This window comes from Scatophagus argus, chromosome 19 (genome assembly GCF_020382885.2).
Source record: "Scatophagus argus isolate fScaArg1 chromosome 19, fScaArg1.pri, whole genome shotgun sequence".
NCBI lineage: Eukaryota > Metazoa > Chordata > Actinopteri > Scatophagidae > Scatophagus > Scatophagus argus.
This window is the reverse complement of record NC_058511.1, coordinates 12,356,363-12,370,624: the sequence shown is the minus strand read 5'-3', so window position 1 is coordinate 12,370,624 and position 14,262 is coordinate 12,356,363. Positions and strand designations below refer to the sequence as shown.

Sequence of the window (14,262 nt, the reverse complement as noted above, 5' to 3'; positions counted from 1 at the left end):
ACAGTTGACAAGCCATTATGCAGTCTGAATGATAAGTGATTACTGGCTAGTAAGTATCTTGGACTGTCTTTCAAATTATTTGTGTGTAGGATGAACATAAACCCTTGGAAATGTTTGCTGCAGCTTAAGGCTAATATAATTATAGTCCATTTGGCTTACATTTATTCAGTTTAATTCAACCAACCAACCACGCATAAGTGATTTAAGTGGACAGAAAGAGATGATGGCCTAGAGGAAAGAAGCATGTGTCAGTAATAACAGTTCATTACAGATGATGCTAGTAATGTAATATTTTCAAACATGTTCTCAAATCAGCTGGTGTTCGTGGTTGTCACTTTATTGTTGAAAATACAGACACTGAGGGACAAATAAGAAGTGGATGAAAAGTAAAGTGTCAAGAAAAAATACAGCTAAAGAACGAGAGAAAGAATGAAAGAGATCACTTAGTAACATAAATCAAGACAGGGAGGACAGAGAAGTAAAAGGACGGTCCAATAAAGTGGATGTGGGATGTGAAAAGATAAAATTGGGTGGAGGGCAGTAAGGACGGTGGATGATGAAGAGACAGACAGTTTCAATATCTCATTAATTATTCATTCAATCCCCTAAAGATCAGACATGTCCCCTCTCCCCCCAACTCTGTCTCTGGCTTTCCTTTAATTCTCTTTGTCTCACTTTTCACCTCCTCCTCCTTTTTCTCTTCTTCTCCCTCACTTCTCAACTCTTCTCAACATGAGCTCTCTTTTAACATTTAACAACTCTTTAAAGTGGCAAAACCACAATGAAAAGCAATGCAACCTTGAAATCACTGGCAGCCTTTATGTCTCTCTGTCTCTCTCTCTCTCTCTCTCTCTCTCTCTCTCTCTCTCTGCCTGTCTCACCATCCCTCCCCCTCTCTGTTTGGTCTCCAAGCAACCCAGGAAGCTGTAGGTAATTATAAGGAAGATATTGATCTCTGGGTTTTTTTGCCCCTTGTCCACTCTCCTCCTCTCTTTCTTGTCTACCCATTGCTCTCTTTCTAAATTTCTGCTCAGTTGTCCCTTTTCATTTCTTTTTAAACTTCTTTTAAACATAAGAAAGCTGTGCAGGTCAGCTTTACTTTTTTTGCCATGCAAATCAGCATTATCATGTGTCTGACAGCGCAGGTCTCTGAGAAGTCTGAGCTCATCACTGGATTGTTCATCCAAAGACATGTAATGCAATGTCCTGATGCTTATTACCATGACAACGTGACAAGAAAAAAGTTATAAGGCCGTCGTCTTAAAGTGACATTTTGGTTCTGAGAGTTACACCAAATGTACGTCTGTGAGGCTGGTGACAAATGATCCACAGGTGACAGGCGATTTACAGTCCAATTTCCCCTTCTGCACAGAAACGTGCAGCCTTCTAAATGTGTGTGTGTGTGTGTGTGTGTGTGTGTGTGTTTTTATTGCTAAAAATATTCTTGAACATTCAACTGTGTGAACCTCTTTTAGTCTTTCTCTGTCCTGTGGGCCTTATTGCTTCTGCATGCACACACACACACACACACACACACACACACTAATACAAACACAGTGTATTTTCTCTCAGGGTTTAATTTATGTTGATCCCATCTGTCAGGAAAAGCTGACATCACACAGCGTGTGTGTGTGTGTGTGTGTGTGTGTGTGTGTGTGTGTGTGTGTGCTCCTAATGACACCCCTTTGTTTTTCTCACTCTTGGGCCGTATCATTGCCTCTGCCATTCACACACTCCTTTTCTCTTCTCTTCTCTCGGTCTTCTTCAGTGCCACCTGAATGCCTTACACAAGTGTATCACAGCTTATTGTGTTTACATTCAGCTTTTTAATGAGCAAAAATCTGTTTATTGTTAGGGTAAAGCGATAGGAACATGCTCTAAATACCGAAGCGCTCGTCATCCTCACCAAAACCGGAGCCTTTTTGATGTCACTAACTCAGCATGGCTCCAGTGACTCTTCCACGTGTTTTTGTATCATTACGTTCACTGTTAACACATTTCTGTACAGGAAGTGATACTCTTATTGCTAGAGTTTTTGAACATGAAGCACATTTATAGGAAGCTAATACCAGTATTAAGTATTATTTTATGTTCCAGTACATTTTAGTGGGAAACACAGTCCTTTTTACTTTGCTGCATTACATTACATTTGCTACATTTAACTGACAGCTCGACTTTCTAGTCACTTTTCAGGTTGAGAAAAGCTCCACCTCTAGAGTGAAACTAAAACGCTGCTGATGCATTGTTGCATCAGTAAAAACAATCGAAAAATTTCATATATACTACTACTAATGACCCTGCAGAAAGAGCAGGTTTATACAATATTATAAGCAAAAGCAGAGTTGAGCATCAACCCATTTAAAATGTTTTGGTGCTTTTACTGTTTTACTTTGAAGCAAACGATCTGAATACTTCTTCCATCTGTGGTGACTGCGAATCCTCAGGCTGCTAGCTTGTGTCCCCATTTCTTTCTGCTACAGGTAGGTCACGTTGACAGATGTGCTTATATGCAAATTTAATAGGACATCTCCAAGACCGTCTTCTGGTGTCGTGAATCAAGCACTGAAGTGGGGTGATACTGAGATATGGTGGCTCTCAAACATCATTTATTAACAAGATTGTTGATGATATCACAATTGCAAACAAGAAGCACTCAGGCTGGCCCATGCCTGATTTTCTTCCTCATTAATATTCAAATCTATGCAGCAAGGTCCTCCGAAATCTAATCAGACCATCTCCTCTGATGGGTCACCTGTAGTGTGAGTGTAGAGCCTTTGTCACGAGTTTTCAGTACTTGTGGTCACAGATTGTGTATTCACACACACACACAGATATGAGGTGGGATGGGGGGTGGCAGGATATGAAAATAAAAATCTAGGTCTGAAACTATTTTAAGAACAGCTGGGTGATGATGTCACTGAATATCAACCCCAGACTGTAGCCATCAGATAGGACTTGAGTTGATACCCACAATAATTGAACTGACTACACTGTGCTTTAGCTGATAGAAAAAAAACAAAACAGGGTGAGATATGTCAACACCATCTCAGTGAGCTACTCTTCTCAAGAGTGAAGTTACATATTAGATGAAACAGTTCCTCATTTTGCGGCAGTCAAACACAAATCAATAAAAAACCTGACTTAACCACCCGAAAACGTGTTTTGGGCCTTTTGAGAATGTGAAAAAGAGAGAAGAGCGACACCTGTTGGCCGCAGTAGTGCATAGCACATTAAAATGCACGGTGCATTGAGGGCCGCTGACATTGAGATTTCCACAGAAATTAAAGAAAGTGATGCGTTTTTAATGCAGGTACGAATTTCCTGTGGCTTTTGTCCATCAGAAACCACATCATTATTAATTAATAACGCATTAATTGAGAAAACTGTGTGGAACTTAATTCTTTTTTAACTACGTGTTGCTTACATGTTAAATCAGAACAAAGAGAAAATACATTTCATCACAATTTTATTTTATAATATATCAAAATTTGAACATGTGTTATAAAATAGCTTATATCTAATCTTTCATTACATCAATTGAAAGCACATTAAAACAGAAAAAGGCAGTAATTATATATTTATGGGGACATGCTCAGTACTCACACACGCTCAGTATGCTGATACAAAATACAACAAAACCCTGCTTTGCTACAGCTAATAATCATTGGAAAATCATAATCATAACTCAACAAACTGTCATTAATGTTACTGCCAGCTTTAGTATTACAGAGTATGCAGTTCTCAGCATCGTTTGCCCGAGTGGTGTTGCCGTACGCGATTGAGCAAATGCACTAGGCATACTTTACTTGTAAATTAGAAAAAAATAAATAAATTAAAAACAACAATTTGCTAAACCTTAGCCAGAATATCTGCACTTGTCTTTAAATCTCAAAGCATACATTTCTTTGATTATGATTATGATTGTAGCCTAATCTCTGCTATTACATACAATGAATACGAGAAAACAGAGCAAACTAAATCAACAGACTTTGAGACATTATTACATTATTGTTATTACAACAAAATAACAAAATCATTCACCCCAATTTTGAATTACAAAGGCAGTTTTCGATTTTTTAGATTTGGTCCCCTTTATTGTATTTATTCTGTGTTTTTTTATTCTTGAAGTAATCGAAAAATATTCTGTATAAAAAAGAGAAAACTATGTAAGTTAAATTGCAGATAACTGCTACAACACCACTTCTGCAAGTCTCAGTGAGTTTTTAAAGTGTGGTGTTAAAACACAAAGCAGATCAGCCAGACTCAGTGGAATTAGTGCTGTTCACAAGTTTGTTATGGGTCCAGTCCCTGTCCTCGATGATGTTCTTGACCCACTGCACAGACGGGTCGACGCAGAATTCACCTCCTTTCTTCATCACAAAACTGAAACAGAGACAACGATCATTGAAGCTGTTTTCAGTGTCTGTTTTGGTGATGGATTGTCTCGTCTTGTTCATTAAAACATGAATTTGAGAGTCTGTTCTACATTTCAACTTGTACATACTTTACATTTGCTATCATGCAGTATGTTACGTGACTCTTACGTGTATTTGTTCTCTGCACGAGTCCAGTTCTTTTATTTATTTAAACATATGCAGTGGACTGTGCAGTGACTTTGAATTTGAACTGGTAAGGTTAATAACAGGAGATGAGGCACTCACATCACAGATCTCTTTGCACAACGTGGATCTACGTATTTGTAGCTCATCACCTTGTCCTTAGGCAGCCTTTTGGTGTAAAACTTAAAACAGCATTCAGATGGACCCGAGCCGCCTGTGAAACCAAGAAAGAAGCAGAAAAATAGACAGAAATGTTATGGCCATAAACCCGCCGGAGAACATGTTGTGAGGCCTCCAATGCAGCTGTAACCTACTGAGGAAGGCTGCGCTTTGGTTTCATTCTGATTTGCTTCTTCATTTTGCTAAGTAATAAAAACAATAAAATCATTTCATTGATCTTAATTTACCAGAACTTAGGATGAAACATATATCTACTGCAAAATTGTATTTTGTTTTTTAAAACAGTGGCTCTTAGCAGTGCTTTTATTTATTAGAAGATTTTGGATTTTTTTTTTTCCTTCCCGACTCTTAGAATTGAGAGAACAAACCTTAGGATGAGTCAGCCTAAGCCTCAATATAATTGACTATTTTATTTTAAGAAATTATTACCTAAGCACATATGCCCTTGCAGAAAAGAAAAATAAATAAGTGGAATGTAGTCAGCTTACTCTGAGATGCCAAGACTGCGAGAGATGAGAGCATCAAGACGCAGGCCACCAGAATGACGGGTTTCTTCATCATCATCATCATCTTGATTGTTTCTGACCTGTCTGTCGGTCTTGTCTGATTTCTGCCCAATGCAGTCAGACTTTTATTATGCTGCAAGTCGTGTGTGTGTGTGTGTGTCTGAAAGCATGGGTAGCAAAACAGGTTCCATGACAAATTAAGACCATAAGTTGAAACTACCCAACATGCATACTGTGGTTATGTGGTCAACACTTCTCAGCAAAAAGATGTGACAGAGTGAGGGGTGGGGGAGGTTGTGGTTGAACACGAGCAAATTCTCTGAAATGAATATAACATAGCTCTGTTACGAGTGTGTGTGTGTGTCGGTGCAGTGTGCAGATGCACTGTGGCTTGAAGCTCCTCTTCCTCCTGGTTCGTGCGGTTTTTGATAGACTGATGATTAAAAATGATGATGCATGATAAATGCATGATGCACTGCATTTTATAAACAAGAAAGGGTAAAATTAAACTTTTATTAGAATTTTGTTTTCAAATCTTCTTTCCCAGACATAGAAGCTCAAGGGCCTTACAACAATGGACCACACAAAAGCTCTGTGACTGGTGAGATTTTAGGACAATGGTTGTTAATTTGCTGTAAAAGGTTTTTTTTTTGTTTGTTTGTTTTCAGTCTTCCTGCCACCCAGCATACAACACACCCAACCCCAGTGCCTGGCCAAGCCCCATGGGTCAAAGCCTGAGCATCAGAAGCTTGTCGGCCAATCCACCCCTCTAAAGGTCTCCAGATGGGAGCTCTAGTTTAGCTGTTCCAGTCAAAGTACTGCAGTGGAGGACTCAGGCTGTCTGAGGGGCAGGAGTGAATGTGATGCGTTTATGGTGAAACAGTTCAAAAAAGTTTCATTCACCGGAAATGAATCCAAGAGGGCACTGAACCACATGAATTGTGCCGCCTTAAACTATATGTTACATAGATTAAATAGAAATGCAGTACAATTCACTTGGCTTCTTATTGACATTTTTGCCGAGTAATTCCAAGTGCACAAAATGAAACAAGTTATTCCAGTAATGCAATAGAAAATTACAAATACTCACACAGTCACAGATGTAGAAATACAACAGTACTTTTCAACCGTGTCCTGTGCATCTGGTGACAAGCTGACACCTCATGTCTTCCCATTCTTGAAAATGTGGTCACTGAATGCATTTTGTGTAAAAGAGATGAAATGCGTCCCACAGTTCCGTTCACACTGAACTCCTTCTAGAAAAATCTACAAATCAAAATAGTGAAATATCGACTATTTTGTTTTTCTATTTTGTCAGGTGGGGTGACTCTCAAAGAGCATATATGCATGTTGTGTTATATACAGTGCCTCTGGAAAGTATCCACACCGCTTTGCTTTTTCTCTTATGTTAATTGATTAAATTTTTAATCAATTTTTAATTTTTTTTTAATTTTTTAATTTTTTCCCACAAAATTCTACACAAAATACCTCACAATGACAAAGTGTTTGTTTGAAAAAACAAACAAGCAAAAAAGTTTGCTTGATTTTTTTTTTCAAATTTATTAAAAATGAAAAACAAAAAATGTAACATGTTCATAAGTATTCACACTCTTTTCCATGGCACTCAGAATTGAGCACAGGTGCATCCTGTTTCCATTGATCATCCTTCAGAGGTTTCTGCAACTTGAGCTGAGTCCACCTGTGGTAGATTCAGCTGATTGGGCATGATTTGGAAAGGCACACCCTAGTTTATATAAGCCCTCACAGTTGACAGGGCACGTCAGAGCACAAATCAAGCCATGAAGTCAATTGTGTGTAGACCTCTGAGACAGGATTGTGTTGAGGCACAGATCTGGGGAAGGGAGCAGAAAGATTTCTGCTGAATTAAATGTCCCAAAGAGCACAGTGGCCTCCATAATCTGTAAGTGGAAGAAGTCTAGAACCACCAGGACTCTTCCTAGAGCTGCCTGTCCAAGTAAACTGAGTGATCAGGGTAGAAGGGTCCCCACAGACGCTCCCCATCCAACCTGATGGAGCTTGAGAAGCTCTGCATTGAAGGGTGGGAGAAACTGCCCAAAATTAAGTGTGCCAAGCTTACAGGATCACACTCAAAAAGACTTGAGGTTGTAATTGCTGCCAAAGGGGCTTCAACAAAGTATTGATCACAGGGTGTGAATACTTATGTACATGTTATATTTTTATTTTTAATAAATTTGAAAAAAAATTCAAGCATTTGTTTCATATTGTCTTTATGAGGTATTTTATGTGGAACTCTGAGGGAAAAAATGAATTTAATCAATTTTTGAATGTAACATAGCAAAACTGTAACATAGCAAAATGTACAATAAGCGAAGCGGTGTGAATACTTTCCGGATGCACTGTATATATCATACGTGCAGAGGTGGGGAAGGCCCCCAGCTGTTCTTGAAAGGGCGACGCTGTGGTTCATTTTCAGTAGCATCTTAACCTTTTAGGCCACATGGACACACCCGTGACCAGTTCTACAACAGTGACACACACACACACACAGATTCAGATGTCCTCTACTCAGAAATAATTTCATTTTCTCAACCACACGATGTAATACACACAAGTATAACCACATATTATGTCAGTGTCAAGAGAAAATATCTTCTCATGAGAAAATATCTTAATGAAATCTGGGTAATTTGTGAAAAAAAAAGACTTTCTGAATTTTATCTTATTATTATTATTATTTTATCTTAAAAAAAAATAAATAGTTGTATCACTAATAGTTTAAATATGCAATATATGTTCTTCTGGTTACAACTCAGTTGGTTACAGGTAGATAACGGCAGACAGACGCATAGACACAAAACCCCAAAGGCTGACTACAGCAGAAATCCAGTGTCTGCTAACTCAAATTGAAACCTGTGGTTTGCAACACAGGCTGGGGTACAGCGCAACTACACTCCTTGAACGTGTGAAAACCAGTAGCGTGAAAAATCTCCTTCAACAAGTGAGTCTGACTTATTTATACCTTATATTAGCACAGGTATGGTTTAGACAGGTGTACTTTCTATACTGTCGATACAAACCTCAAAACTGATTTACCACATTAAGTAGGACCAAAGTGTGACCAAAGTACAACATGAACATAAAACAGCCAGACAATCTCATGATGTGTCAATGTCAATCACACCAAATATTCTCAAATGATTGTTCATTGTTGTTGGATAGAAGAGCTAAAAATGTGAGAAAAACTATAATGCAAAGGCCTGCGTGGAAGGATCGGTGCAAATACTCGGAAATTCATTCAAATACACTGAGGTTTGGTTTTGGAAAGAGTGACATGTAAGAAAAAATCCGCCTCACGAACTGAGGTTGTATGGAGGTAGGTTGGTGGGAGGCAGAGGGCGTTATTTGCCGGCACCACAGATTAAATTAGCTCATCTTGGGTTCTTGCTTTGCTCTTTCGATTCGTTCCTGATTTTGGTGGCCTCAGCAAACTTGCAACAAAGCTCGAAATACAGAACTAACGAGCCGAGGAAATCCGCCTGATTTTTCAGGGAAATTGAATTAATCTGTGTTGGTACTGACAACCCAGAAGGCTGTAATGGTGCACTTGGTCAGTATGCAGTAGCTGCGCATCGCAGTGAGGCTGTGAGTTAAAATACAAAACAATTTGTGCCGCATAATTATCATGCAGGCTAACCAATCATGAGACCTTACTGCAAGAAAACTACAGTCTTTTTTTTTTTCGTGGAAACTTTTCTAGCTCTAAAGCTGGAAATTGTGAGCTTTAGAAAGCATGTCAACTGAAAAGTTAATGATTTTACACTCTAGATCATCCTTCATTTTGTCATATAATACGACGTTAGTGTGGAGTTCCTACAGCCTTTAATCATTAGGGACCAACAGCTTATTAGAGACTGCAGGTTAATACAGCCCTGGTTACAACACTAGTGTCAAAAGATAACGTGGAGATAATGATGGGAGGCTGAATAAATACAAATGACAAAGTAGACCACCAGATACCACTAAAATTAAGGTCAAACGTAAACATGCCTTATTTATTGAAGATCATTTATCAATCATGAGGATTCAGTGAGGTTCATGGCAAACATGTTCCACGACTCCTTGAAAGAACATATAAGTTGTTTTAAGGAGCTTTAAGTTCTCATTTGTTTCAGCAGGAGTACACTAAAGCAGAGTTTTAATTATTTTAAGTGTTTCTTCCTGAGTAAAGAAAATCATCATCATGAATAAAGACATAAACTTTAAAGAAATTCAAATGTGTCCCGTTTAACTATTGAACACAATCGTCTCTTTGTGAGAGCCAGAGTGTTATTTGATTCAGACAATATTTACCTGACTCAATCTTAGAAAGATGAAGACATGAAACTGATGCAGGTTTTTGAACATGGAGCCTGAAGCGTCACAGTGACTGAGTGACCACTGGGTGGCAGCACAACCGAGTGGACAGGAGAGTGAGTTAAAAAGGAGTTTAGCTTTCTGTCCTTCACTTTTTTGTTTCTCACCACAGTTTATTGATGATCTTTGTACATTAGCATTAGTCTTATCTGTGTATCCATAGAGAGATGATCTGAGCAGTGAAATTGCGTCTTTGATAAATCATACAGAGACATTTGAAAGCTCAGATGTTTTCACTTGGGTTGAGTCAAATACTGATCACACAGAGATCCATTTGGAGAGTTGGATTAGGATATGAGACCATTTCTATATGTCTGGAATGAAGAGAGAACAAGAAGCGGAAAAGTGCTTATCTCTATTGTTAAATTGGACTATCAAATTATATAATGTAATATATTATCAGATTTTTATTACCTTTGTGTTGTGTTTATGTGTTTATATTTAAGCCTTGTGTTTGAGCTCTGAGAATACATCCTGTCTGTCTGTTAAAGAGGAAAATGTTTAACAAACAATAACCACCCTCTCCTCTTTGCACGTCCTTTCCTCATCCTGGCCTTTGACCAGCTCCGATAACAGATGCTCATTCATCAAGTGATACAGTGTTCCCTCCGTTTTCTATCAGCACGCCGCCTCTCCAGGGCGACTACCCTGCCTGCCTGAAAAATGCTCAGTCCTGACACAGACAGACCACAAAGCAAAATAAGACATTTAAAGAACAACACGTCCATTTATCAAGCTATAAAATCTCAACAAGAGCAGGCTTAAATCACAAGTGGAGCAGGGGCTGATGGTCCAGATCTGACTCAAAGGAGTGAAATAACCCCACAGGAACAGCTACAGTGTCCTGTAGAGAGTATCTGAATACATTACTCAACAGGTTTGTCCAAGTGGTGTTGCCGTTCCCCATCAGAAGTCGTTGCTGGACTGCCTGTGGGTCGGTACAATCAGTGTCAAATACTTTCCTGTCTCTTTATTACTTTCATATTACTGCACATAATATGGGTGTTACCGAGACGACAGCCACTGACTGTGAACATCTGACTGCGAACATCTGTGTTGAGCAGATGAATGCAGAGGAGAATACAGGGAGAAGAGCGACGGCACCTGCTTGTGTTTACTTGTGGATTAAAAAAAAGAAGAAGAAGATAGAATTAAAAACAACAATTTTCTAACCCTTTGCCAAGGTGTCTGGATTTGTCTTTATATTGGTAATGCATACATTTCTGTTTATGCGATTACAGTGATGGCTGTATTTAATTTGATGAAACAAGGAATGGTAAAAAGAAAAGGGAGAGCAAATTCAGTAAACTTAGTATTGCAAAAAAAAAAAAAAGTTTATCATTTCAGCCCTTTCATCTGGTAAATTATCATAAGTGCAAAGGCAGAAAAGTAATCTCATACCCTGTTTTAAACTGTTAGTATTAGTAGTTAGTATAAGTCATTAACTCTTACATGCGATCAACATTTAACTTGTTAAAATTAAAACTCCCAACTAACTTATTCCTTCAACAGGCTTTTGAAAATATCGGTAAAAGTGAAACTTCCTGATTGTGCCATGACATAACAAGCTGGTGTGTAATTTCTGAATTAGCATCAGTTGGGTGCAGTAAAATGTACTCAGGACAGAACTCTCTGTACTCATAATAGTCAACTTCAGTAAGAATTTTGATGACTGATGGTTGGTGTGCACGCCTGATTAAATGAGTTCAGCTGTCTCCAGCTGAGCCAGTCTGGTGCCTGATCTGCCTAAAAAGCCTTGATAAGGTATCCTAGAATTCCTCATTCAGACAGCTCTTATGTAACAATGACGAAAACACACACACATGCAGACACACATGTAAAGTCTATAGGAAAACACATAAACAGAAAGATTAAAGTCAATATCTTGAACTGGCATTTCAAATTGACACTTTTGATAATGTCAACATGAAATATTGCATCATGACAGTGTAGCATATCTGAGGTGTGTCTTGTTTTGACACACACACACACAAAAAAAAAAAAAAATCAAGAATGAAAATAAATAAATAAATAAGTCAGCTTGACATTTTATCCGAACTTCTCATATTACAGCATCCTGAAGGTTAACTGTCAGATTGTTCAGGTGGAAACTGCAATGTATTAGAGGAAATATTAGATCACAATAGTGTGATAAGTTTTCTTTCCCAGCAGTATTTCCTCACAGGCAGGAGACTTTAGATCACCTGAAACAAATGAGTGAGACAGTAACAAGCTAACCAGCAACAACAGAACTCACAGCAGTGCGTGATGAGACACTAAAGTGATTTTGTTATTACTTTAACGATAAAAAACATTTTCATTTAACAGAACAATCAACTTCACGTTCATATCATAACTAACTTATTCTCGGGTCAAAAGATGGTGTATTTCTGAAATGTTTCCTGGTTTCCAGATGATGATGTTGGTTATTCTAAAGGTCAAAGCTCACGCCTGAGATAGAACATTCATTGTAGCATTCAAATAAATGAACTAATGCGTCATGAATGTGTGTGTGTGTGTGTGTGCGTGTGTGTATGTGCGTGTTTTAACAGGATGTTAATCTTGTCCATGGCCTCTGTTTTAGCCAGGAAGAGGTTCAAGGTTTGGTCACCAGGATTTGGGGTTACTACTTTTAGCACACACACACACACACACACACACACACACACACACACACACACACACACACACACACACACACATATTTCTGTTACAGGACATAAACATGGCAGAGACAGCTGACCTGACACCAGTTCAACCTGCACGTGAAATGTCATTCATTCATTGTCTTTATTTTTGACAGTCTGCACCAGCATCTGACCTCAGACAACATGTAGCATCTTTCACTGTTAACTCGGCGCAATCTCGTTGCCTTGGTCGAAATGTAAGTCGTCTGCGCTGAGTGAAGTGTGCCTAAATTGTGTCTTAGCTGTACTTTCAGCAGCAACACATCTTTACAGATTTGGTTTTGTTCTAATATCCTGCTGTCACACATCATCACCATGGACGCGGAGAACAATTAGCAGTCGGGTGTAAAACTCAGCTGACCTTCTGACCGCCCCACCCTCAAGCCCGCATGCATCAAAGCAGCAATGAGCTGTGACTCAGAGACAGTCACAAGTGGATGTGTCAGTTTAGTCATCTACTCCAACAGACCGACCTCCTTGGTTTGGTCGCGTGTTCCAGCAAACAAAGTCGGCAGGGAAACTGGTGAAGGATCACATCAAAGCGACGCTGGGGACTCCTGTTGGTCGATGGTGGATGGATTTGGGGAGATCGTGGGAATTTTCCACAACTTCTCCTGGTGAAGCTTGCAGGTGAAAAGAAGCAGCTGATGACAATAACTGTCAGTAACTTGAAAATGTATAATGTTTGCTTTTAAAATAGAGAATTCAACACATACAGTATATCAGCTTTTATTGTCAAGAGGTCGAGGTTTTATTGCACAGACACAAAAGGTTCAGCTTCATATTAAAAAGATGGACTGAAAATAAAGATGAAGAATGCAAGAAATATTAACTGAACGCTGATGAATTGCCCCTGATGCAGGTAGATGTTGTATCTGTTTGTATTTCCTGGAAATAAGCTCAAACAGTTGTATATTTGTTGGCCTGTAAACTGATTTATTAGGAAGTTGGATGTTATTGTAATCCAGTCAGACAGTTTGTTCCTAACTTTCTCTTCTTCTCAGCTGTGTCAAAATCAGTCAAGTGCCTTTCATGAAACAGCTGAAAGCTCCAAAAAAAAACCAAAAAACACGCTGATAAGTGGACTGTGAGTTGAGATTATTTGGTATGTTTTAACTCTTTTCTAAACTGTGGTGGCAGGATAACGTCAGCTCGTGTTTACAGCAGTCTGACGTGTGAGAGCATCATCCCCGCCCAGTGTTCTGAGATAACAGTTTCCTCGTGCGTCTGGGTGTGTATGTTAATCCTGATGTATAGCTTCCCCTCCCCACCAGACAAACACATACATCTATCACACACACACATGCTCATATATCACTGTGGACAGACGCCCTGCATTGATTACCACTGACAAACCACTTCAAGATATACTGCTTTGCCTCCTGAAAAAGATAAAATACCATCGAAAACCAGAGACAAACACAGCAGTCTGAGCTTTCAGCTGTTTCTGACTCCAAATACCTTTTCCCTCTATGTGTGTTTCCGCTCTCTCTCTCTCTCTCTCTCTCCAGTGTCCTGTCTAATTTTTCCACATTTTCCAGGAAAGGCTAAAATACTCTAGCTACTTAAAATAGTTCTCCTGTTTTTTGTTTTGCTTTGTTTTTTATGTCACTTACTTAATTTTAGTTTATTTTGTCCTTTTAATAGTGTAGGGACACACTGACCACCTCAGTGTTCTCTCACACACACATACTATCCTAAAATAGGTGCCTGTAGATTCTCTAATCACTGTTAATTATTCTCCAATATAAAGAATTATGTTGCTACTAAATTAATAATAGCTTGTGTTTTGTGTTATTTCTATCACTGAAACCTTCATATTTACTTCTGAAACGTATGTAGACTTTAAGGTTAATAAACACTAAACTGACTCTCGCAAGACTCATACATCTAAAACCTCCACTTTAAAAAATGATTGAGGATGTGTGTGTCGGT

General features: G+C 38.7%; 1 protein-coding gene across 1 annotated transcript; it reads right to left on the bottom strand.

Moving 5' to 3' along the window:
- Positions 1-3,449: 3,449 nt before the first annotated feature.
- ccl38a.4 (chemokine (C-C motif) ligand 38, duplicate 4) lies at positions 3,450-5,392 on the bottom strand. The gene is made up of 3 exons (XM_046373248.1): positions 5,228-5,392; positions 4,662-4,773; positions 3,450-4,383 (listed from the first exon to the last, which is right to left on the bottom strand). Exons 1-3 carry the CDS (start codon positions 5,307-5,309, stop codon positions 4,254-4,256), a joined length of 324 nt encoding a protein of 107 aa, XP_046229204.1. The 5' UTR covers positions 5,310-5,392; the 3' UTR covers positions 3,450-4,253.
- Between the last annotated feature and the right edge of the window lie 8,870 nt (positions 5,393-14,262).

Coding starts and splice junctions, on each gene's coding strand:
- ccl38a.4 (XM_046373248.1), bottom strand. CDS start 5,309: ATGATGATGATGATGAAGAAACCCGTCATTCTGGTGGCCTGCGTCTTG. Junction 4,774..5,227: donor CGCAGTCTTGGCATCTCAGA/GTAAGCTGACTA, acceptor TTGGTTTCACAG/GCGGCTCGGGTCCATCTGAA. Junction 4,384..4,661: donor TGTGCAAAGAGATCTGTGAT/GTGAGTGCCTCA, acceptor TCTCTGTTTCAG/TTTTGTGATGAAGAAAGGAG.